Source organism: Primulina tabacum, chromosome 13, assembly GCF_025594145.1.
Source record: "Primulina tabacum isolate GXHZ01 chromosome 13, ASM2559414v2, whole genome shotgun sequence".
NCBI lineage: Eukaryota > Viridiplantae > Streptophyta > Magnoliopsida > Lamiales > Gesneriaceae > Primulina > Primulina tabacum.
Genome location: NC_134562.1, coordinates 6,070,796 through 6,096,283, shown reverse-complemented (window position 1 = coordinate 6,096,283; position 25,488 = coordinate 6,070,796). Strand labels below are relative to the sequence as shown.

The 25,488-nt window shown below is 35.8% G+C and overlaps 1 protein-coding gene and 1 long non-coding RNA gene across 3 annotated transcripts; one reads left to right on the top strand and one right to left on the bottom strand.

Moving 5' to 3' along the window:
* Positions 1 to 1,452: 1,452 nt before the first annotated feature.
* On the bottom strand, positions 1,453 to 2,595 carry LOC142521814 (uncharacterized). The gene is made up of 2 exons (XM_075624993.1): positions 1,971 to 2,595; positions 1,453 to 1,718 (listed from the first exon to the last, which is right to left on the bottom strand). The coding sequence occupies exons 1-2, from the start codon at positions 2,593 to 2,595 to the stop codon at positions 1,453 to 1,455; spliced, it is 891 nt and encodes a 296-aa protein (XP_075481108.1).
* An 18,574-nt stretch (positions 2,596 to 21,169) lies between these two features.
* LOC142523391 (uncharacterized) lies at positions 21,170 to 23,461 on the top strand. Of its 2 annotated transcripts, XR_012814640.1 has the most exons (4): positions 21,170 to 21,551; positions 21,660 to 21,950; positions 22,073 to 22,370; positions 22,468 to 23,461. It is a non-coding gene; the product is annotated as an uncharacterized LOC142523391 (long non-coding RNA). The 2 variants fall into 2 exon arrangements; XR_012814639.1 differs by having other exon boundaries at positions 21,182 to 21,950.
* The last annotated feature ends 2,027 nt before the right edge of the window (positions 23,462 to 25,488 follow it).

The following is a 25,488-nucleotide window of genomic DNA, read 5'->3' as shown; positions in this document are numbered from 1 at the left end:
ATTTTTCAATACTTCCATCAACTCTCATTTTCTTTTTCAATATCCATTTGCATCCCAATGGCTTGGTACCTGGTGGAAGATCACTAGTTCCCAAGTATGGTTTTGCAAAACGGAATCCATTTTAGAGTTGATGGCTTCTTTCCAATAAGGATCTTCAGGGCTAGCCAAAGCATCTTGTATGTTCTTTGGTTCATTCTCCAACATAAAAGTATGGAAATCTGGACCAAAAGACTTTGAGATTCTAGCCCTTTTGCTTCTTCTTGGATCTTGCTCCTTTGAAGAGCCTTCCAATGGTATAGCATTTTCATTTAGAGTTGGCTCATGTATAGGTACTTGTCCTTCATGTTCCGTCTCCAGTTTTCGCTTGCTAGAATCATATTCTTTCCTTTCTTTACAAGGAAATATATTTTCAAAAAATACTGCATTTCTTGATTCAATTGTCATGCCCGTATTCATTTCTGAATTTTCAGATTTGTGCACTATAAACCTATAGGCACTACTATTATGTGCATATCCTATGAATATGCAATCGACCGTCTTAGGTCCAATTCGCTCTTGTTTTGGTTTTGGTATTTCAACCTTAGCTAGACACCCCTACACTTTGAGATACTTGTAGGAAGGCTTATGACCTTTCCACAATTCATAAGGTGACTTGTCATTTTTCTTGTGGGGTATCTTGTTCAGAATGTGATTAGCCGATAGTATTGCTTCCCCCCACAAGTTTTGGGGTAGTCCTGAACTTATTAACATAGCATTCATCATATCTTTTAGAGTTCGATTCTTTCTTTCGGCAATGCCATTAGATTGGGGTGAATAAGGAGTAGTCGATTCATGAATTATGCTCAAATATGTGCAAAATTCATCAAACGGTGCTCCGTATTCGCCTCCTCTATCGCTTCGAACCATTTTTATTTGTTTGCCTAGTTGATTCTCAACTTCGGTCTTATAACATTTGAATGCCTCAAGAGCTTCATCTTTAGACCTCAAAAGATATACGTAACAGTACCTCGTATGATCATCAATGAATGTCACGTAGTATCTTTTCCCTCCTCTAGTTTGTACAAACTTTAAATCACCAAGATCGGTGTGTATTAGTTCTAAAGGAGTTGTACATCTTTCAATCGAGTGGTAAGGCGCTTTGGTCATTTTTGCTTCAACACATATCTCGCATTTGTGTGTCGTATCGACTTTGTGTTTAGACAATAATTCAAGTTTCATTAAACGTTGCAAGGTATTAAAATTTACGTGTCCTAAACGAACATGCCATAAATGAGAACACTCAAGCAAGTAAATAGAACTTTTGTCTTTATTACTTTCAACAACATTTTGGCGTATAGCCATTACATTCAACTTGAAAAGGTTGTCATCGAGATATCCTTTTCCAATAAAATGACCACTCTTGGTCAATACAACTTTGTTAGACTCAAATACTAGTCTAAACCCGTGTTTGACCTACAAAGACCCCGACACGAGGTTCTTTCTTATGTCCGGTACATGAAGAGCATCAACAAGGGTTACTTCCAAACCCGATGTCATCTTCAATACAACATTTCCGGTGCCCACTACTTCAGATGTAGTGGAGTTCCCCATGTATAGTATTCTCCCGACCGATGGAGTGTATGTGGAGAACATCCCCTTGTTGGAGCATATGTGTCGAGTTGCTCCCGTATCAACCCACCATTCATTTGGGTTTTCCACCAAATTTGCTTCCAAAATAACTGCAGACAAATCAAGTGCAGAAAAATCAAATGGTACCGACCTTTCTTGTACTACGTTGGCTTGAGGATTTCCTTTCCTTGGCTTCCTACAATCCTTAGCCATGTGATTTGGTTTTCCGCAGTTATAACAAGTGCCTTTGAATTTCTTCTTATTTGGTGGTTGTTGGCCTTGTTGTGGTTGCTTCTCAACTTCCTCTTCTTCCCTTTGATACTTGATTCAACAATGTTTACCCTTGCTGCCATCTTACTTGCCTTGGCCTCGGTGCTCTTGTTGTCTTCTTCTATCCTCAATATCACAATGAGATCCTCCAATACCATCTCCTTTCTTTTGTGCTTCAAATAGTTCTTGAAATCCTTCCACAACGGAGGGAGTTTCTCGATCAACGCAGCAACTTGGAAGGACTCGCTTAGACTCATTCCTTCCGCATGAATCTCGTGTAAGATAAGTTGTAATTCTTGCACTTGACTCATCACTGGACTTTGAGTCCACCATCTTGTAGTCCAGAAATCTCCCAACAATAAACTTCTTCAAACCTGCATCCTCCGCTCTGTATTTCTTATCAAGCATTTCCCAAACTTCCTTGGCGGTCTTGACTTGACAATACACATTGTACAATGCATTGTCAAGTTCATTGAGGATGTAGTTCTTGCACAAGAAATCACTTTGGTTCCAAGCATCCAAAGCGGCCCTCATGTTGGTGTCTGTCTCGTTTTCAGCAACGGTGGGAGGATCCTCCTTCCAGAACCTTGACAAACTCAAGGTAGTGAGATAGAAAAGCATCTTTTGTTGCCATCTTTTGAAATCGTCACCCGAAAACTTTTCTGGTTTCTCTCCATGTGCAACAGTTGCATGTGTTGTTGTAGATGTTGATGCCATTGAGATTCTTCTTGCAAATGATCCAAAATTCTTCTTAAGATTGTTGTTTGGGGTATTAAAAACTTGAGGGAAAACAAGAAGAAAACAATGAAATATGGCTTGTAGAGGCAAGTGTTGAACACTTTGTCCTTAAGAAGAATTTGCCCTCACAATGTGCTAGAGTTTGTGGCAATCTTCTCCCAATATACAACTACAACACTTGAATAATGAGCACTCAAATATTCAAGTTCTATCACAAGGAAATGGATGAACTCTCTCTTGTTGAAGAAAGGAAGAAGGAGAATATGCTAATGCTTGTATGAGTTTGAATGTGTTTTTGATTTTCAAATAAATCAACATTTTATGGTTTTTATGTAGAAAGACATGATGTTTCATTCATGGGGTGTCCCTTGGCCATTGTAACTGATCACAACCATCAAACAATGCCAAAGAAATGAAAAAATGTCAGAAAAAGTCAGAAAAATCCGAAGGGACGCGTCTGGTGCGCATCTGTGCGCGCTCCGCCCGAGCTACCGAGCGCTCTCGGCAGCGCTCGGCAGCTCCTGCCGAGAGCGCTCGGCCGCTCCTGCGGAGAGCGCTCGGCAGGCGCCTGCGGAGCGCGCTCGGCAGGCGCCTGCGGAGCGCGCTCGGCAGGCGCGCGCGGCTGCGCCTAGACCAGCACAGCCGCGCGCCAGCCTCTGTCTCGGCAGGCGCTAGCGCACACCTGCGGGCAGAACCGCGCGCTGCCGCGCGCCAGCTCCTGCCCTCGGCAGGCGCGGTCGTGCGCTGTTCTGCGCGCGGCCGCGCGCCAGTTACTGTTCACGCGCACAAATTTTTATTTTTATTTTTCAATCAATTCTTTTTCCGTCCCTTACATGTTCCGACTACTCGTTTGAAGTTCATTCAACATTCGATGAACTCGTTTCGAGTTTATTTCAGAACCACCGAACTTAATATTCGTTCATTATGCATCGTTCTTCGTTTCGAATTTTTCCAATCAAACATATTGATTAATTTACTTAATTTTCATTTATTAAGCAACAAATTTATCCAACAGTTTCGTCCTAAAAATTGGGTTTTCTTGATATTCAAAAAGGTAGGGGCACCGGGTGTGCATCTTCTCCTCTACTTCCATGTTGCATCCCATTCGTTATGATTAGACCGTTGTATTTTCATATATCGAATGGTGCGCCATTTTAGTACTTAGTGACGTGATACTCATATTGATAAACAAGAAAATTAATGGTGGAGCATTCAAGTACCTTGATTTTTATATATTGAAGATGATGAAATAAATTGAAGATCAAGATACTGAAAATTTGAAGAAATTCAAGAAGTTGAAAGATTATGCTTGGAAGTTTAAATTATTTTTTTATTGGTCAATGTTAGTTAATTAGATATCTAAAATTTTAGGTTATAATTTTCAAATTTTAAAGTCTATATTTTCAGTATTTATTAATTAATTTCGAATTTTAGATCATATATATTTAGATTTCTTTTGTTGCAAGCTAGAAAGATTCCTGGTTAATAGATTTCCTTATTTACAAAGTTTCCTAATTTCAGTAGATTTAGTTGTCTATAAATATTTCATTGCATTAGACCTAGGGAAAAAAATTGACGATTATTATTTGAGTTTTTTCAGAATTTGTTTGCACATTTGCGTGTGTTTTTTTAAACAAAATAATCAAACTTATCAAATTTTTAAACTTTGTAGCGTTTGTCAATTGTTCTTCAATTGGGTTGCCAATGACAAGTTCCTTGGAGGTTCAATTGATTACAATTATTTGTTTCTTAGATATTTCTGTTTCTAAACCATATAGTTTAGAGGTGGAAATTTGAAGCTCGAGTCAAAGAAGATAGGGACGTTTCCGCGTGAATTCTTGTTGTTTGTGGAATCGATGACACATGTTTAATATACTCGTTTCTGTGTTTCCAGTGCTTACAAGAATCATATCAGTTGGTATCAAAGCTTAAGTTCGCTTTAATTCAAGTAGGTATCTTATTTATTTTCAATTTGCGTTGTCCATCTTTTTTCTATCGTTGTTTCTTGTGTCACAAGATTTTTGTTGTTGTTTATCTTTTTCCTTTGTTCCTGAATCTTGCGATTCTCAAATATTCTTGAGTGTAAAAAAAGTAAAAAAAAAGGCATTTGATCCTAAAAAAAAGATCGAGCTTACAAAAAAAAAAAAGATAAAAGACATGAATAACAAAGAAAGCAAGATAAAAAAATTGAAGAAGAAGAAGAAGAATAAGAAAATATGATTGGACAAGATTCAAACAATAAAGAGCATGAAGAGGAATTTGAAATTTTTGAAGATGAGTTCCTTGGATATCCAATCGTGATTGACATTATTTCTTATACTACATTTTAATTAAATCATTTTAATTACATTGATTAAATGTGGTAGTCATGGTTACATGTTAAAAATATAGTTTGCTACTAGAATGCATAAAACTGTTTTTTTTAGAATTATTCGAGATGCGATCGAATAACGGAGATCGGGGACCTAAAAAAGAAATATTTTTATTAAATGAATATTGTTAATTATTTAATATGTTATTTTCGAAAATAGGGTCTTTTGAGGTGTTTTTACACGCCGACTCATATTTTAAACCGATAATCGATTTTTGATGAAAATAAAAATTTTTTGGGAACTCGGCTAATATTTTTGAAAATTTTCCTAAACAAATCCTTCTTATATTTTCATTTTTATGGCAATACATAATCAAACTTTGATTTTCATGCTTTTAAATTCACGGTATAGAACCACAAATGGGCTGCCATGGTAGGGCCATTAAGAAGAGACGTTTTTCAATAGGTTTAAGGGTCCATAAAGGTATGGCTAAGGGCTAGACATGAAGGGTAAAAGGCTGAACGAAAATTAGGATCATGAGGGCTAAGGCTCGACTTTTGGTAAGAAAATAGGAAGGAGGCTGTGCAAGGGCTGGCCAGGGAAGGGGATGGTCTCGTGAGGGTCCTAGCCATGAGTCATGGTGGTCCAAGGATGGCGGGATGGTCCAGGAAGGGGAGGCGCACAGCTAGGACCCAATCTAGCATGCGCGTGAGGGGCATGAGCAGGCGGTGCATGTTCTCGTGCATGGGCTGTAGAGGCTAGTCCTAAGGGGTTCGGTCTAGGTCCTAGGAGGGTTGGTCAGGGTCTGGTCCACTCGGTTAGGGTCTAAGTTCGAAGGATTTGGAGTTGGCTTAGGGCTAGGATTTGATTGAAAGGTACATAAATTTTCATTGGGTTCCTAGGCTATTCTATGGGTTTTAATTGGCTTGATTTGGGATGAAAAAGGATTAGGTGTTAGTAAGCTATAGTTAAAGTTTGGTTAAGTTTCGAGTCGATTCGGGTTAAAACCGGAACTTCGGTTCAAGTTTTAAAAAAAAGGACGAAATTAGTTGAGGAGCTTAAGTTTACATTTAAGAAATGTTTATGGGTGTATTTTAAGGTGTTATGGTAAGTTTGGATGGATTCGGGTCGTCGTTTTAATGTCCAAGAGTAAATTGGGAAAGTTAGGGTTTCAGGGGGGAAAACGGTCATTTTACACCTGAAAATTGTTAGACATCCTGGCAGTGCCCTGAATGCTGTAATGAATTCTAAAATGTTTATTTTAAAAGGTTATGGGATTTCCTGATGAAAAACGATAAAGTTAAAAGATGTGTTGCATACTTGGTTTAAAAGAAAAATGATATATATGCATGAATTTTTATAAGTGATGGATATGATGAAAGGTTTTGAAGGAGGTGATTTGACTGTGACTAATATGAATACGAATACGAAAGGATATGATAACATGTAAGGCCAAGGCTCAGTTGACGGGTGAGAGTGTCGCTGATGTCCCCGCCGTCTAGTACCATGGTAATACGTAAGATTGATCAATCGACCAACAGCTGATACGAAAGTCACAATTAATGATCTAAATTCAATAAAAGGGAAACATATATGTATACGATGAAAGGAAAGGTATATGATGAAAGAAAGGTTTAAAATTTATGCATATTCATGAAAAGCTATTTTATTAAAATTATTTATATTGTTGCATGTTAATGTGTACGTATTACTTGCTATCATGGTTAGAGTTTGCTGAGTCATTAGATTCACTAGGTGTGTATGATGCAGGTGAGGATGTTTATGAGAATATTAGAGGACTTGATGGTTGAACTGACTGGACTGATGATGCACAGAACCCGAGGATCATTGCTAGTTTTTCCGCATTATGATGACTTTATAGTACTTTAAAGATTTTATGACTTTTATGTTTTGAGAGGATTTAAGAGTTTATACTATTTTAGAACAAATCTATTTTTAGGTTTTGGTTGGACGATTTACGATTTTATGTATTGCACTGTGTTTTTTATTTTCAAATAATTAGTTGATGAGTTTTCTTAAATGGTGAAAAGTATATTTATATATGCATAAGTTTTTTAACCGCCGAAGCTTGAGGAAATGGAAAAAAATTCTAGTATATTTTAAAGAAAACGAGTAGTAAACGTTTCAACATTACAAGATTTGAGGACAAATCTTTTTAAAGAATGATACGATCCTCACATTGATAAACAAACAAATTATTGGTGGAGCATTCAAGTATATTGATTTTTATATATTGAAGATGATGGAAGAAATTGTAGATCAAGATATTGAATATTTGAAGAAATTCAAGAAGTTGAAAGATATTCTTGAGTAAAAATAAGTAAAAAAAAAATGTGTTCTATCATAAAAAAAAAAAAGGATCGACCTTACATAAACAAAAAGAAGAGGAGATAAAAGGCATGAAGAAGAAAGAAGACGAGATAAAAGAAGAACTTGGTATTTGGTATCCAATATACAGATATAGACTTATTTGTATTTTAGTTCTTCGTTCAGGTTTCCTTCTATTAGAAATAGTGTGACTTCAAGAATATAGTTTGGGTCAGGAAGCTATATTCTTAGTTGTGAAATTGGAAGACGTTGTGAATTTTTTATATTACTGGTGACAAGGATAGTCGATAAGCTAAGGTTCCAAATTTTCCAAGAATCTCGAAGGCCTCGACATATCTTGGATTTATTTTTTTGGATTTGCTAAATCGGATCACTCATTTCATACGTGATACTTTCACATATGTTTTTCAACGACTTCGAACTCTAACAGTCTTCTTTTCAAATTAGCCCAACTCTTTTGTCGATCTTGTGCTGCCTTGAGTTTATCCCTGATGATAGCTACTTTATCAACAGTTACTTGGAAAATTTCAGATCTCGTGATAGCTTTCTCCCCGATTTCATCCCAGTATAGGGGTGATCTACACTTTCGTCCACAAAGGGTTTCATAAAGAGTCATTTCGATACTTCTGTGATAGATGTTATTATAAGCAAACTCAATTAGAGGTAGATGTTTACTCCAATTTCAACTGAAGTCTAGGGCACACGCCCTCAACTTGTTTTCAAGTGTTTATATTGTCCTCTTAGTTTGACCATCCGTTTATGGGTGGTAAGTTGTGGTGAGAGTGACTTTAATTCTCATGGCTTCTTAGAAACTCATTCAGAATCGGGACACAAATCTTGGGTATCTGTTGGATAATATACTTGTCGGAACACCGTGTAATCTTACTATTTTGTCCATGTATATGGTGGCTAGTTTATCTAGATTCTAGTTCATTTGAACCTCTAGGAAATGTGTAGATTTGGTTAATCTATCAACGATTACCCATATCTCATCATGAATTTGCCTTGATTTTTATAATCCTACTATAAAGTCCATGGAAATGTGCTCCCACTTCCATTTTGGTATTTCTAATGGCTGCAGAATTTCTTCAGTCGCTAATGTTCGGCTTTGACATGTTGAAAGATTTGGAACCTAGAGACAAAGTCAGCTATATCTTTCATCATTTCATTCCACCAGTATTTTTTTTTTTCAAATCTCAATACATCTTGGTGCTTCCGGGGTAGACTAAAAATTTTGACTTGTGTGCCTCGGACATCAATTCTTGTCAAATTCCATCGATTTTTGGTACACACAAATGCCCTTTCATCCATAGAACAGCCTTCTCATCAATTTGAAATTCTCGTGATTTCCCTACTTAGAGTTGTTTCTTAGTATTTGTCAAGTATAAATCTAAGTTTTATTTTAGTTTGATTGATTCTTGAAGGCATGGTTGGGCTGAAAGGGAGGCTAAATTTATTATCCCCATGTCCTTTCGACTTAGCGCATCGGCAACCTTCTTTGCCTTCCTCGGATGATAACTGATGGTTAAGTCACAATCCTTCAAGAGTTTAATTGACCATCTCTATCTCATGTTCAATTCTTTTTGTGTGAATAAGTATTTATGGCTTTGCTGATCGGTGAATATCTCGAATTTAGCACCATACAGATAGTGCCTCCAGATTTTTAACGCAATTGTAGATCATGTGTTGGATAATTTTGCTCATAATATTTTAAATGTCTTGGCGTGTAAGCAATTAATTGTCCTTCTTGCACGAGCACACATCCCAACCCTCCCTTAGACACAACACTGTAAATCAAGAATTCTTGCCTTCATCGGGGGGTACCAATACTAGGGTAGAAGCGAGTTTCTATTTCATGATTTTGAAACTTTTCTCACACCCTTCATTCCAATTAAATTTGGAGTTTTCTGTGTGAGTTTAGTAGGATTAATGACAATTGAAGGAAATCCTTCAACAAATTTCCTATAATAGCAAGCTAAACCCATAAAACTTCGGACTTCGTTTACCTTTTTTGTCTAGGCCAGTCAATGACTGCTTCTACTTTCTTGGGATCCACTGATATGCTCTTTTCTAATATTATGTGACCCAAGAAAGCGATGTTTTTTGGCCAAAATTCACACTTCTTGAATTTGGTGTGTAGTTCTTTTTCTCTGAGCGTCTGTAGAGTGAGCTGAAGATGTTCCTTATGATCTTCCCCATTTGGTGAGTACACAAGGAATATCATTTATAAATACTATCACAAACATGTCGAGGTATGCTTGAAAACTCTATTCATGAGATCCATTAATGCTGCTAGATCATTAGTCAAACCAAATGGCATTACCGTGAACTCATAGTTTCCGTATCTTTTCCTAAAGGCTGTTTTAGGAATATTCTCTGCCTTGACCTTCATTTGGTGGTATCCTGAACTTAGATCGAACTTTGAAAAAACCTTGGATCCTATCGAAAATGTCATCTATTCTAGGTAGATGAAAGTTTTTTAAATAGTGATCTTATTCAACTATCTACAGGCGATACATAGTCTCATACTCCAGTATTTCTTTTTCACAAATAATAATGGGACTCCCCACGGAGATGCACTAGGTCAGATTTTCTTTTTGTCCAACAACTTTTGGAGTTGATCTTTTGACTCCCTTAGCTCTGCTGGATCCATTTGGTATGGTGCTTTTGAGATTGGTGTAGCATCAGGGATCAAATTAATTTTGAAATCCACTTCGCGGTAAGGAATTGTGCAAGGCAGTTCCTTGGGGAAGATATCCGAAAACTCTGTATGAACAGAATATCTTCTAGCCTTGGGGTAGTTTCTTTATTTACCTCGTTTATCACTGCCAAATTTTCTCGCACAAAAGGGACGAATTTTTGGTCGGTTTGTGGAGGCTTGTTTGGAGTGTGAATTGTCTAGGCCATGAGTGGCATTTATAAGCTGCAAAATGGCATATAAAGGCCCATATATGGTCGAAAACCTGGAGCCCAACAACCTCCATGGTCAAATTGCTCAACCACTTCAAAGCTGACTTTAGTTTACTAAAAACTTATATTTTACACCATGAAGATGTCCAACTCCTAGCTCATCCCTTGGATGCATTATATTGTTATTTTAGGACAATATAAATGAGCTTATTTGAGCTAGATATTAGGATCCATGAACTGGGGTTTCACCCTCGAGTTGTCTCACTTAGATCTTCATGAGCTTGCATCACCTCGGGCTTCAATAAGCTGAATTGAGTACATTTGAGATGTTTTGCGCTTTAAAATTCTGAGCCCTCACAATCTAGATCTAACCACATGGGAGAATCATTAGAGACTTAAACGAATGAGGTGGGAGCTCTCAGTAATGTGATGATGTCTTGAGGTAGTTGGCACTTCAAGTATTTCACGTAAGATGTTCGTTCTCAACGCAGTGGAGAGAATTGATATCAATTGGAGTGCATGATTTTATAATTGGAGAGGATGGATGGATGTGCTTGAGTGGAAGCCCATGCCCTGAGAATAATATTGATCCTTTGTTCGAGGAGAGGATTTTCGACAATACAATCAAAGTCTCATATTTGAAATACATAGGGATGATCATGTGTTTATAAGATGGAATATATATCTCTTTCTATGAGGTCTTTTGAGGGAAGTCTAAAAAAAATCCATGAGAGTTTATGGGCAAAACGAACAATATCATATCATTGTTGAGATATGTTAGTTCCATTGTATAACATGCTCGTCCAATTTTTTAATCACATTTTAACCATAAATCTTTTCACTCTTTCTTTATAATAAATAATTCCTCTTTTACTTTTCCGAGAAAATTGCAATTTTAGTCTTATAAGTGGACCTGTTTTTTTATTTTAGTCATGTAACTTATTAATTTTTTTTCATCAACTAACTTGAATTTGTTTTGGCTTTGATCATTTTTTCACTCGAATCCATTAAATCTATCAAATATTGCTTATTTGGATCTGATATTCTCCTACATGACTCATATAGCAAGAACAAAACATATATTATACACATTAAAATCTATCTAAGCAAAAGGAAAGGGATAGACAAAAATTTTTCCTTTCATTTTGAAATATTGGGTGTAACTTTTTTTTATTTTTCCACTTTGTTTTTGTTTAGATTTATTTTGATGTGTGTAATATGAGTTTATCGGTTTTTGGAAAAAAAAAAAAAAAAAGGACCAAAACCAGAAAAAAAAAATCTAAGTTATCGGATGGAAACCAAATATTAACAAATTATTGGAATAAAATCAAAAAAGACCAAATTACATTACTAAAATCATAATTTTCCCTAATTTTCCTTTCCCTTTTATCTGCTAATCCATTCTATAATTAAATCATTACTACTCCTCTGCTTGCAAACCCTTTTACAGTTTGTTACCAATTTTATTTAAAAACAAAAAGACAAATCACTGCCTTTCTCCTTTAACTTCACCAAGATTCACATAACCAAGTCAAATGGCCCGTTTGCTGTGTTTTTTCTGGACCTCCAAGTCTTTGATACCTCTTCTTATTGTTATATTTGCGGTATATACTAACTTTTCCCTGTCATTATCTGCACTTTTGATCATGTTTTCGACGCTGCTTGTTTTCTTCAAATTATCCGAACAAAAGCAGATAATCTCGAATGAAACATCACAGCAAGAAACAGCAGCTTCAAAATCTAGTTATTGTTCTTTACCTCAAGAAAAGCATCCACCTGCCCTTGAAGACATCAAAACCACGTTTATATCCTCAAAGGTCCAAAACGAAAAAGAAATGCTCGTGCGAGGACCAAAAGAAGAAGAAAACCGAAAAGGTTCGTCGATCAGATCGCATGATTCAGACTCAGAATGTGAAAGCATAGATGAACACTCAAGTTCTGAATCAGGCCATGAAGATGATTATTCTGATATCGAGGGTCTACGCGACATGGAACATAAGCAAGCTGAATATTTCTTGGAGGGTTCGATATCCGATGAAGAAAGCTTGATTGAAATAGCAATACCAAGTGGCCAATTTGTTTCTCCGCAGGAGGAAGCTGATCCTAAGCTAAATCTTAACTTCAAGTTATCTGCAAAAGAGAGATTTCAAGAGCGCAACGCATCCGGTTTCATGGCTGATACCGGTGAATTAGCGGGCGATCAGGAAGATAATCTGATTGAGATTGACATTTATATGGGATCTATCAAATATTCAAAACATTATGGGGCCAAAGATATCCCTTACTTGTAAGGAACAAGCGAGAATTAATTCACAGGTGAGTATGATCGAAGAGTGCCCAAGTGCTTTTTCATCCAAGTTTTCAGTCAAAAATTGTAAATATATATAGTCTTTGAAATTGGTTTAAATCGACTTTGGATCATCTAATTAGTTAAGATATAATCTTAATTCACTGGATTCCAATCCAATTTTTGTATATTGGCAAAAACTTGTGTGCGATGGTTTCACGGATCGTATTTTGTGAGACGGGTCTCTTATTTGGGACATCCATGAAAAAGTATTACTTTTTATGGTAAAAATATTACTTTTTATTGTGAATATCGGTAAGGTTGACCCGTCTCACAGATTAAGATCCGTGAGACGGTCTCACATGAGACCCACTCTTGTATATTTGATTCGATTTAGGTTCTTGGTAGTTAACTTAACATTATTCTTTTGATATAGACGAATTATATAACATAAATTAATAAACCAAAATTTTAATTAAAATCTTCTAAACATTTTGGAATGCGCTAGAAATCATGGGTCGAAATGCAAGTGTCGAAAATATAATCATTTTGGTACTTTTTTTTACAAAAAAAAATAAAAATAAAGCTAATTTCAATTCTATATCATGGATACAAGTATGAAAAAAACTTTGGATTCCAATAAAAGTTGACTATCGACTACCGTATAGGGCCCTTGGTATGTTCAATTCGCCTAAAGTAATAAAATTTAAAGAAAAATATGATTGTAATGGAACACCACTTGCATTTATTTAAGAAAAACCTTGGGCATCTATAATTATGGCCTGAAATCATTTTACAGGCCTGCACGTCAGTAAAACTATAAAATAATAATAAATATAATAAAGAAAACATGTTGAGTGATTTTCTTATTAAATATAATTATCCTACCCAAGATTTAAAAAACGTGAGGCGTCCCGACGTCCGCGTATCGAGCTCCAAGCTTTTCAAGCTTAAACGAGATTAACATGAGCTTAAGTGTGAAAAAATAGTTTTTTATTTTTATTGTAATTGTAATTATCTCAAACCAATAAATAGATAAAAATAATACATAAATATGATAAATTTAAGCCTAATACATTAATTCTCATATTTATAAAAACATAAAAATCTCAAAATTACAATTTTTATTTGTTTTTGCAACTAGAACACATTAAAAAATGCTAAATATTTGTCAAATCATTGTCAGACACGTTTAATCATAATTAAAATTTAAAAATAAATATCTAATTTATAAACTTAATTTATTATTTTAAAATAAAAAATACCTCAGAAATAAAATAAATAAACAAATGCGATGAATTGTGTTTAAGCGTGCGCCTTAATTAAGCTTAATTCAGTCAAACTGTAGTTTGACCGCTTTTCTCCGAAGCGAGGCGTTTTTGTCGAGCTTCAAGCTTAAGTAGATTTTTTAGAACACTGATCCTACCAATTCAAACTGACAATTAAATTATTATTTTTTGTAGTTGTATTCCATATTATTAAAAACTTCTTCGAAAAAGTGTTCTTCTGTTCATCACTGATTTGGATTTTGCACGAAAGAGTTATACTCGAAACATTGATGAGTGATAAAGTTGGAATTGAATCAAATCAAACTACAAATACACAGGACATATCCAGAGAATCAAGAAATCAAATCCTTCTAACACATTCATAAAATTAGAGCATCAGCTACACACTGCCAGTTCTTTGCTCGACAGACACAAAAAAATTGTATTTTCCGAAAAATTTCTTCAATGCATTGTTTCTCTTGAGGAAACAAACATTTATTCCTTGCATTCCATAAGTGATATATGGACCGCTGCTGCGTTTTTTAAAATAAATATATTAAATATATTATGATACAATGAGGTCGTTGTTGGTTTATCGGTTTTCTCGTGTCCAAATGTACACTACAAAAAAAATAAGTGTTAGCAACGGTTTTTAAAATTTTGCGACGGTTTTGGTTTAAACCGTCGCCGTCGCCAATTTTAGGGACGGATTAAAAAATCAGCAACTGTTTTGTGAAAACCCGATGCTAATCAACGACGGTTCATAAAAGCGTCGCCGATTTAGATCGGCAACGATTTTCTCAAAAACCGACGCAAATTACAATGATTTGCCTCAAACTACATTTCCGGATTTTTTGATACTATTGAAGAAAATGTTAACTTTGAAGAGAACCCTGAAAATGAGAATGAGAATTTTGGTGAAAAAATCCTACAATAAATACTGTTTCCGAAGTTCCTGAAATTCCAAACAGTTATATTAAATCATTGTATGAAAGCATTAAATCAGCCGAGAAAAAAATTTGGGATGGAAATCCACACGGTCATTCTGTGTTGTCTGTGCTCGCTAGGTTATTGAAGATAAAACATGAACACAACATGTCCGAGTGCAATTACAATGACATGTGTCAACTCATGTCAGAGTTATGTCCGTCTGATAACTACGTCCCTTAGAGTTTTTACGTGACCAAGAAACTTATCAAATATATAGGGCTTCCTGTTGAGAAGATTGATGCATGCAAGAATAATTGTATTGGAAATTTTCATGTTCGCAATCTTGATTTTGATGATAACAAAACTTGTTATTTTGTTTCTAATGATTTACTTAAGTGCACAGGAAGCTGAAACTAATCTTCGAACTGATCAGTTACCAGGCCTAAACTGAAGCTTTCGAAGAACAAACTGAAAGTGCCAACTGATTACCCAAAATGAACCAGTACAACTGAAGTATCAAAGATCAGTTCATGAACTGATTGATCAGTTGATAAGTGGTTCAGCAGAATATCTTCAAAAGCCCGACCAACTGACGAAGAGCTCAACTGATGAACAGTCCAACTGACCAGTTCAACTGAACTGATTTCACCAAACCAGTTCACGACCAGTTCCACTGACCAATTCAAAGCATCAGTTTGGAATAAATCAGTTTGCAGAACTCGACAAGATTATCTTATGGAATCCAGCTGTGCGTACTAAGTAAAGCATATGTACCATGAATAGCACATAATAGACTTTGTAGCAAAGAGGTTCTTGAATGCTTGTCAGTAAAGTCGGTACACAAGTATCAAGGAAATCATCCAAACTGCAACGATCGAATTTGATGAGTCTTGATATACAGTCGCATTGCTGCTATAAATACAGATCAAGACCATCAACAAAAAGATAGTGAAAATAGAGAAGTGTGTGAAGATACAAAGAAAAAGGGCACGCTTATTGCTTATCAGCTTACAAGGAAGAAATCAGCCCAGTAGAGGGAACACTTCAAAGTTATATCAAGTTAGTTTAGAAGCTTATTTCCCTCAGTGTGTGTGAACACTTTCTTACAGTTTTCATTGTTCAGTTCTCACACACTCACACTCACACCACAACTCAAATACAGTTTTCCACAAAGACAATAAATTTGTGTATGTAGTCTTTGACATACAGACGTTAAACAAGTGTTGGCTGGAAGGTGTTGCCTTCAGTCTAGTCTAGGAGTTCAGTTAGGCAGTAGGGTAAGTCCTAAGCTGAGTGGGTTTATACAAGGTGTTGTATAAATCAAAGTCTTCTAGTGGATCCTGCCCGAGTTGGTAGAAAGGGTGACGTATTAGCAGTTGAAGTCTCCATCCATAAACATATCTTGTGTATTTCTGTTCTGTTTAACTGCTTGTTTTTGTTCTTAACTGTTTTAATCAGTTCAGGTGATATTAGTTCAGTTCTGTCCATAACTGAACTGATATAAGCTACAACTGATTTCCCGTATTTCAGTTATTCAGTTGCACATGATATAAAATCTATCAGTTTTTCTTAACGAAAGATTACTTCGAGTGTTTTTCGCTTGGTTTGTAACCAAACTCGATCTAATTCATCGGTATAAATATTCTTAGAACATGAGTTATTGCAGCTCATTGATTTATTGTGTTGAAAGCACTTCAAAGGTGCTGAGCATACGATCCATCAATTGGTATCAGAGCTAGCTGTTCTAAGAAGGACATTTGAAAATTGATTTTTAAAAAATATTTTTTAAAATGTTATTTACAATTATTTTGCTCTGAAATAGTTTCAAAAGCTATTTAAAAGTACTTTAAAGTGTTGGATGATTAAAGTGAAACTGAATCATCTGTTGATCAAAGTGGAATTGAATCATCTGCATTATTTTGATCAACAGACGAAGTCCAGCTATGTTGAGATGTTGGATGATTAAAGTGGAACTGAATCATCTGCATTATACCACCGCTTCATTGCCATATCAGATCAGTTGATGATCAATGCGGTTCAGCATCAGTTGAGTCCAGTTTGAGCCAGCTCGACCAGTTTGGCAGCACAAAGATCTTGTCCATGGCAGCTAGCTGTTCTACTGACAAAGAGACTCAAGGTCGTTGCAGCATTTCAAGAAGCTCAAGGCAACCAATTGTTGGTATATCCAGTTCTGTCATGAATAAACTAACTGATATTAGATGTTGTTTAAAATATGCTATTGTAGTAGCAATTTCCCTTATAATTGTTGATGTACTTAAATGTGTAATACAAGGGAGATCTATTTGATTAAATAAACATCATATTTATCCAGTTGTGTTTCTATGTGATTGAACTCATTTTCAATATTTCTTGCCTAAACTACTTGAATGATTAAAATCTCTAAATGTTTGCGTAGATAATTATTTTTCAAAGAGGAGTTTTTAATTCTGTTGTTGAGGAGGAGTTTTCTTACCCTCGAACTGAAATTGTTTTTGAAAACCCGTTTTTAATTCAGTTGCTGAGGGGGAGTTTTTAAAATTAATTTTAAATGTGTTATCCCTCAAACTGAAACTTTTTTCCCCTTTAATTGTTCAAGTTTTGTGATGTTAGAACATTTCATGTTCGCAATCTTGATTTTGATGATAATAAAACTTGTTATTTTGTTTCTAATGATTTATCTAAGTGCGCAGGAAGATAAAACTGATCAGGCTTCGAACTGATCAGTTACCTAAGCCTAAACTGAAGCTTTCGAAGAACAAACTGAAAGTACCAACTGATTACCCGAACTGAACCAGTACAACAGAAGTATCAAAGACCAGTTCAATTGGTTGATCAGTTGATAAGTGGTTAAGCAGAAGACCTTCAGAAGCCCGGCCAGCAGACGAAGAGCTCAACTGATGAACAGCCCAACTGACCAGTTCAACTGAATCAGTGAAATCAGTCCAGCTGACGAGCCAGCTTATTTCACCAAACCAGTTCACGACCAGTTCAGAGCATCAGTTTGGAATCAATCAGTTTTCAGAACGCGACAAGCTTATCTTATGGAATCCAGCTGTGCGTACTAAGCATAGATTAAAGTCGAGAGGTTCCTGAATGCTTGTCAATAAATTCGATACACAGGTATTAAGGAACGCATTCAAACCGCAACGATCACATTTGATGAGTCTTGATGTACAGTCGCATTGCTGCTATAAATACAGACCAAGACCATCAACAAGAAGATAGTGAAAATAGAGAAGTGTGTGAAGATACAAAGAAAAAGGGCACGCTTATTTCTTATCAGCTTACAAGAAAGCAATTAACCCAGTAGAGGGAACACTTCAAAGTTATATCAGCTTAGTTTAGAAGCTTATTTCCCTCAGTGTGTGTGAACACTTTCTTACAGTGTTCATTGTTCAGTTCTCACACACTCACACACACACCATCACTCAAATAAAGTCTTGCACAAAGACAATAAACTTGTGTATGTAGTCTTTGACACACAGACGTTAAACAAGTGTTGGCTAGAAGGTACGGCCTTCAGTCTAGTCTAGGAGTTCATTTAGGAAATAAGGTAAGTCCTAAACTGAGTGGGTTTGTACAAGGTGTTGTATAAATCAAAGTCTTCTAGTGGATCTTCTGATATGGTAGAAGGGGTGACGTATGAGCAGTTGAAGTCTCCAAACATCCATAAACATATCTTTTGTATTTCTGTTTAACTGTTTGTTTTTGTTCTTAACTGTTTTAATCAGTTCAGTTCTGTCCATAACTGAACTGATATAAGCTACAATTTATTTCTCGTATTTCAGTTATTCAGTTGCACAAAATATAAAATCTATCAGTTTTTCTTAACGAATGATTACTTCGAGTGTTTTTCGCTTTATTTGTAACCGAACGCGATCTAATTGATCGGTGTAAACATTCTTAGAACACGAGCTATTGCAGCTCATTGATTTATTGTGTTCAAAGCACTTCAAAGGTGTCGAGCACACGATCCATCAAATTGTATGATATACTGGGGTGTTGACGATGTTTTGACAGAGTGTAAGATATGTGAACATCCTCGGTACAAACGTAGTAGAAGTCAATCTCAAAATCCTGAGAAGAAGGGAATTTCATACAAGTTGATGTATTATTTTCCGATCACTCCACGTTTGCAAAGGTTGTATTCTTCGAAAGCTACAAGCGTCACATATGCGTTAGCATAATGATCACCATTTTGACGGTGACACAATGGCACACCCTTCTGATTGTGTAGCGTGGCGTCATTTTGACGCTTTGCACCCATATTTTTCATCAAAAATCTGAAATGTGAGATTAAGACTATCAACAGATGGATTTCAACCGTTTGGACAAAGTGGCCAGCAGTATTCGTCATGTCCTATCATTGTTACTCCATACAATTTACCACTTTGGATGTGTATGAAAGATGAATACATGTTATTATCTCTGATTGCACCTGGACCGAGTAACCCCAAAGACAAATTGGATGTATTCCTTCAGCCGTTAATTGCTGAGCTTCAATCCTTGTGGTGTAATGGTGTTCCCACGTACGACATTCACGCACAATAAAATTTTAATATGCGGGTGATGTGGACGATAAGCGATTTCCCTTATAAGCAATGTTGTCTGGTTGGAGCACTGCTGGAAAACAAGCATGTCCTCACTGCATGTCAGATTCAGACGCCTTTACTTTGCCATGTAGTGGCAAGACATCATGCTTCGACAATCATTGGAAGTTTTTACCTGAAGATCACCCATTGCGTCGTAATAGGACAATGTTTTTCAGAAGTAGACAAGTGTTACAGTCGACTCCTATCACTAAACATGGGGATGAATTACTCAATGAGTTGGACAAGTTTGGTTTTAGACCTTCGTATAAGATTGGCTCTGACACAATCAATAAGGAAATTTATAACTTGACGAGATGTGGTTGGAGAAGACGGGGTATTTTTTGGGAGCTTCCATATTGGAGTACGAACCTTATAAGACATAACTTGGATGTCATGCATATTGAGAAAAATGTCGTCCACTATGTCTTTAATACGATTTGTAATATTCAAGAGCGTACGAAGGATAATGCCAAATCAAGAGCGGATCTTGTTCAGATGAGTATTAGAACCGAGTTGCATCCATCTACAACAGACGGCAAATATCCGAAAGCAAATTACACACTTGACAAGCATGCCCGACAATTGATTTTTAGATTGCTCAAAGAAGTTAGATTCTCTGATGGGTATGTTTCTAAAATGGCGCGTTGTATAGACATGAACAAGTTGCGGATGTTTGGTATGAAGAGTCATGACTGTCATGTATTCATGCAGCGACTAATTCCTGTTGTATTCAAAGAGTTATTACCATGAGATGTTTGGGAGGCTCTTACTGAGTTGAGTATATTCTTTGCAGACTTAACAGCACGGAATGTTAAACAAAGTGATATGATGCGTTTAACTGAACAAATTCCCATCATAATGTGCAAGTTAGAAAAAAAATTTCCCCAAGTTTTTTCTACTCGATGGAGCATTTATGCATACACTTACCATATGAAGCACGCATCATGGGTCCTGTACAATTTAGGTGGATGTATCCCTTTGAAATATATCTACGTAAATTGAAAAATACGGTGCGTAACAAGGCACGGGTAGAGGGTTCCATATGCAATGCGTACTTGGTTAAGGAGGCTGCTATATTCTGCCAGCATTACTTCAGTGATTCAACGAACATTAGAAGGCAGAAAACTGGGAAAGCTCATGAAAGCACAGACGTTGACACTAACAACTCATTACTTCTTTCAATATTCCGCACTCGTGGGAAGAAGATTGGAGCTGCAAAATAGTGATGGCTAACAAATGAAGAATATCATGCAGTTTCAACATATGTTTAGCACAATTGCAATGAAATAAAGTCATTTGTAAGGTATTATGTATATAACATTCATTAAATTATATAAACACTCGTTTCAGATTTTTAATTGTATTCAATGCATTGCAGCATGTATGAGAATTACATCCGTATGGAATATCCAGAGATGAATGACTCTTCAGTCGAGGCGTACATCCAAAACAATTTATTTCAGTGGTTTCATCAATATGTATAAATGACAATTTATAATTTTATTTACATATTTCAATAAACTGTTAAATAATGCAACTTTAAGGTTTAAAACTTTTTTATCATAGGCTACCTCGCCGGATGTTCAAATTGAAAATCCAATTATTAAAAAAGTTGCACGAGGTCCTTCGATGAAAGTTAAAACTTACCAAAGTTATTGCATTAATGGATTTAACTTTCACACAGTGCATGACACTTCGTTTAAAGGTACAAATAACTCGGGGCTTCAAGTGAGTGGTCGTATGAGTAGTGGAAATGTGACTGAATTTTATGGCCAAATTGAAGAAATAGTAGAAATTGAATACCCAGGTCTACCAATGAAACAAGTTGTACTTTTCAAGTGTTGCTGGTTTGATAATCATCCTCGCTTGGGCACACGCATATACAAAAAGTACATAATTGTTGATGTGAATCGAAAAAAGAATCTAGAATACTATGAACCATTTGTGTTACCTACGCTAGCTTCGCAAGTTGTGTATTTGACTTATCCAACAACAAATAGATCTGAATCAGACTGGATGTATGTGAGTAGTCTACGTAGGCGAGCTTATGTCACTGATGTTGAGTCAAATAATGAGCATAATCAAATTGATGCGAACGATGCATTTCAAAACAACGAATGTGGACCTCATGACATTTCAACTCAATTTCTTTTGACGTCTCAAAATCTAGTCGATGTTAATGTTATGTACGACAATGAAATTGATTTGAACAGCACTGAAAGTGAAACAGAAGAGGTTCAGTATTCGAGCGACGATGTTCGTGACATCTACAACGAAAATGAATAGGGTTGAGTTTATTTATGATTGAATTGTAATTTAGATAAAATATATTTTATTTTGTGCACATAATTACTGAATCGTTTGCATACATAGATTTTGTAGGTATATATGGCAGAGCAGCAGCACGGATCACCTTCGGATGATGGTCGTACTCCGATATGGGTCGCAAATGGCATGTAAGTTATAAAATTAGTTTTTTTTTGTTTTTTTAGTCTCATTTTTTGGTAAAAAATTTTATATAATTGTCGTCGCTAATTTTAAAAATTTCGATAACATATTTATGCCAGATCATAATAAGGTTATCCGGTTCATTACTGCTCAGTTTTCGTTACAGACATGCGATGAAAGCTATTCATGGAAGCATGTTACTGAAGACCAGCGACAATGGTATTGGGAGGAGTTCATTGTAAGTTATGGTATATAGATTTTTATTGTAATTGCTTAAAATTCTGATTTATGGTTTTAAAATTAATTTTACGTCATAGTAACAATAAATCTCATTACTGTTGTCTTGCATTTTATTGACAGAAAAAATATAGATGGTCAGATCATCTCGACGATACCATCAGACAACTATGGTACAAGAACATAGCTACACAGTATCATCGCACTATTCACTCATGGAGGAGTGTTGGTCGTCATCCGCAAACAGTCAGCGACGAACGCTGGGCTTCATGGATGTTGGCATGGAGTGACGAGAAGTGGCTGGATAGGGCAACCAAAAACAAGGATAACAGGAATAGCGAGCCAGCAGGACCTGGGACTGGGACTACAAAGCACATTGCTAGCTCGAAGACTTACAACGGAACTTGCCAGAAATTGGTATGTATGTTAATATTTCATTATTAAACATTGTGGTTAGTATTAAAATATATGATTTTATCGTCTCTAATTACATACAATCAAATTAATAATGCAACGAGAACAACATTGTTGAGATCCAACGTCGTGGGAGTTATATCTTCACACACATCGACACGACGACAGATCGTTTGTGGACGAGCGTTCACGACTTGTTGATGTAAGTATTATGTTTAATTATAATTATATCATTTTAAAATGTGTTAGGAAATATTGTTTATATATAACATCCTTTTTTTAAATAGCAAGCCTGAAGGCTTACATGAACGAGTCTTTGACATCTCTCGACGATGGGACGATTCCTAGTCCGCCTACTTCGGGAGAGGTGAACATCATATTCAGCATGGTCGTCGGTGGACCGAAAAAGGGACGAATGTATGGATGTGGTTCCATGGCCTCCACGATCTATCCGGATGAGATGGCTCGACGTCCACGTGGAGGTTCGAGCAGTTCCAGCAGAGGGTCGCAGGATACAAAGAGGATGCGAGCAGAGTGGGAGGCACAAAAAAGCATTAATGAGCATCTCCTTATCGACCTGCAGGCGACGCAAGCCACTTTGGAGGCGATCCAACAGGAGAATGCTTCGTCGAAGGATAGGATGACGATTCTGGAGGACCAGGTCCGTCGACTCATCGCTGAATTACCGCAGCCATAGCCACATACATCCCGACGATTTCTGTATGGTCGAGGCTCATCTAGCAGAGGTCGCGCTTTAGGAGAGTCATCACATTTTGATGACCCATACGCAGCTGGATCATCACATCATCGACGTTCGGGCAAGGTCCTGAGCTACTTGCCTGAGTACATTCCACCATCACAAGACTTTGGTCACGACGACGGTGATGGCGATAGCGACGGTGCATACGACGATGATAAAACTCAGTCTCCTTAGTTTTTTATTTTATCTACGACTGTATTTATTGAGACTTATATACGATTTGTTTTTTCAGCTTTATGACATTATTTAATTTTGTTGTTCACTTATTTTATCGCAAGGTTTAATCGTTTCATAGATTATTTACAAATTTGAAAATATTAATTTAGATGAGTTGAGGAGATTATTTAAAAATATGTACAAATAATTATAAAAACTAAATATTTTTTTATTAAATTATAAAACTATTTTTTTAAGAAAAAATAATATAATTAGCGACAGATTATCCCAAAAACTGTCGCTAATTAGCGACGAGTTTTGAAAAACTGCCGCAATAGTAAGGCGACTGTGACTTTTTGGACGGTTTTAAGTTACGTCGCTAAACCGTCGCTAATACAAATATTTTTTTTTGTAGTGGCAGCGGAAGTTTAAAAATTTTATTTTGACAATAAAAATATTTGGACACTCGTATGGTTTAAATTGAATAAACATTCATCGGGAGTTTGTAAATATACCTTTAGTGAAATTTCACTTGGCTCCAACTAATCCGATATTAGCGGATGTAGCTCTTGTTGTATATCCCTACAAACTTTCTTCAAAGATTCATTTTTTCAATCTCCTAATCCAGTCCACGAGTGGAATATTTATTCTTCTTCTAAATTGCACTAGAAAAATTGAAGATATTTTGCGTAGAGATAGAACACGAAGAAGAAATTGACAACACTATTGATTGGGATAAGCCGAAGTTTTCTTGCAAGAGAAATAGGATTTCGAGAGCTGAAATTTATGCCTTGTTTGTTAAGAATGTTTCGAATTCCCTTTTATGCAATAAGACTAATAAAATCCTTATTACATTTCTAATCCATCATTTACTTAATTAATTATATTAATTAATTAAATTATAGATTCTAATTGCCATCTGGGGCTTGGGATCAAGACGAGGAATATGATACGTGGCGTTGTTACACCAAACTTTTCCTTATTGGCTTTCGCACACATGGAGGTTATTGGTTTCCAGCCTATATACCATCTTGAACTCTTATTGAGCTAAGAAAAGGAAGAATTTAAATCCCAGAATAAAATGAATATAAGATTCATATTTGGAACTTTTACAAAACATAAAAGGATTTATAAAAGATATACCAAAGAAATTAAACAACAGAGGATTTTACCGAGGTCCACCTCAGAATCATAAATTCATAAAAAATCACCCATGAACGCCTTAAACGCCATTTCTCGGCTAAGCAGGCTAAAGGGCTATAACATGAATTTATTTTTCCTGGTTAAACTCGAACCTTGTGTTTACCATTTCTTGGTTCATCTCTTTACCTTATGTTCTAACAAAAGACTCTTATATTACATTAAATTCCAAAAATTTAAATAGATCTTTTATTATCTCAATCTGATCTCAAAAACAAATAAATATAGATCATGTCATAGTAAGGTAATAATTTAGCACAAATACTTTAGCCTGTCATTCAGGCTAAAGTTATGAAAATAAAAATTAAAAAAACAGTAAATAAAAACAGAAAATAAAAACAGTAAGAACTTACAAAGTTGTTACCAGAACTTTAAATTTTATTGATAAGCTTCAGAAGGGATACCTTCATCAGTGTAACCGAATTCTGGCTGCCATTTCCAGATCCATGGGATACCAAATTCCATGAAAAATAGACATAGAGTCTTACCATCGATCCAATGTTCAGAAAATGATTTTTTAATACTTGGAGAAACATTTAACCAAGTATTCATGGGTTTTATAAAAACCTCTGGCAATATCTTTGCGGATGGACCAAAAATCTTCCACCATATTAAAAACCAATTTGGAACTGGGTAGTGAAAAACATTTTCACAAATCTTTAAAAACCAAGTATGTTTTCTTTTCTCATTTTCATAAAACAAGGTTTTATTAAAACTTTCAATATAATCCCAAAAATTGAATTTAAAACTCATTTTATGATTTTCAGAATAAAATTCTTTTTCAACTAATGGAGATATACCCTATTCTTCAATAGATATAATCTTCTTAATTATAAACTTTGAGAAGTTATAACTTCCTTTCTGCTGAGTATTACTGAAAAAGTGAGTTATGTCAACACTTTTTGTAGATATCAGAAGATTTTCATAAAATCCTCTTTGCTTGTAGGAACCATATACATATGATGTATTGGTTAGATATCTTTCCATGATAGTCCATGGAGTTTTTTCC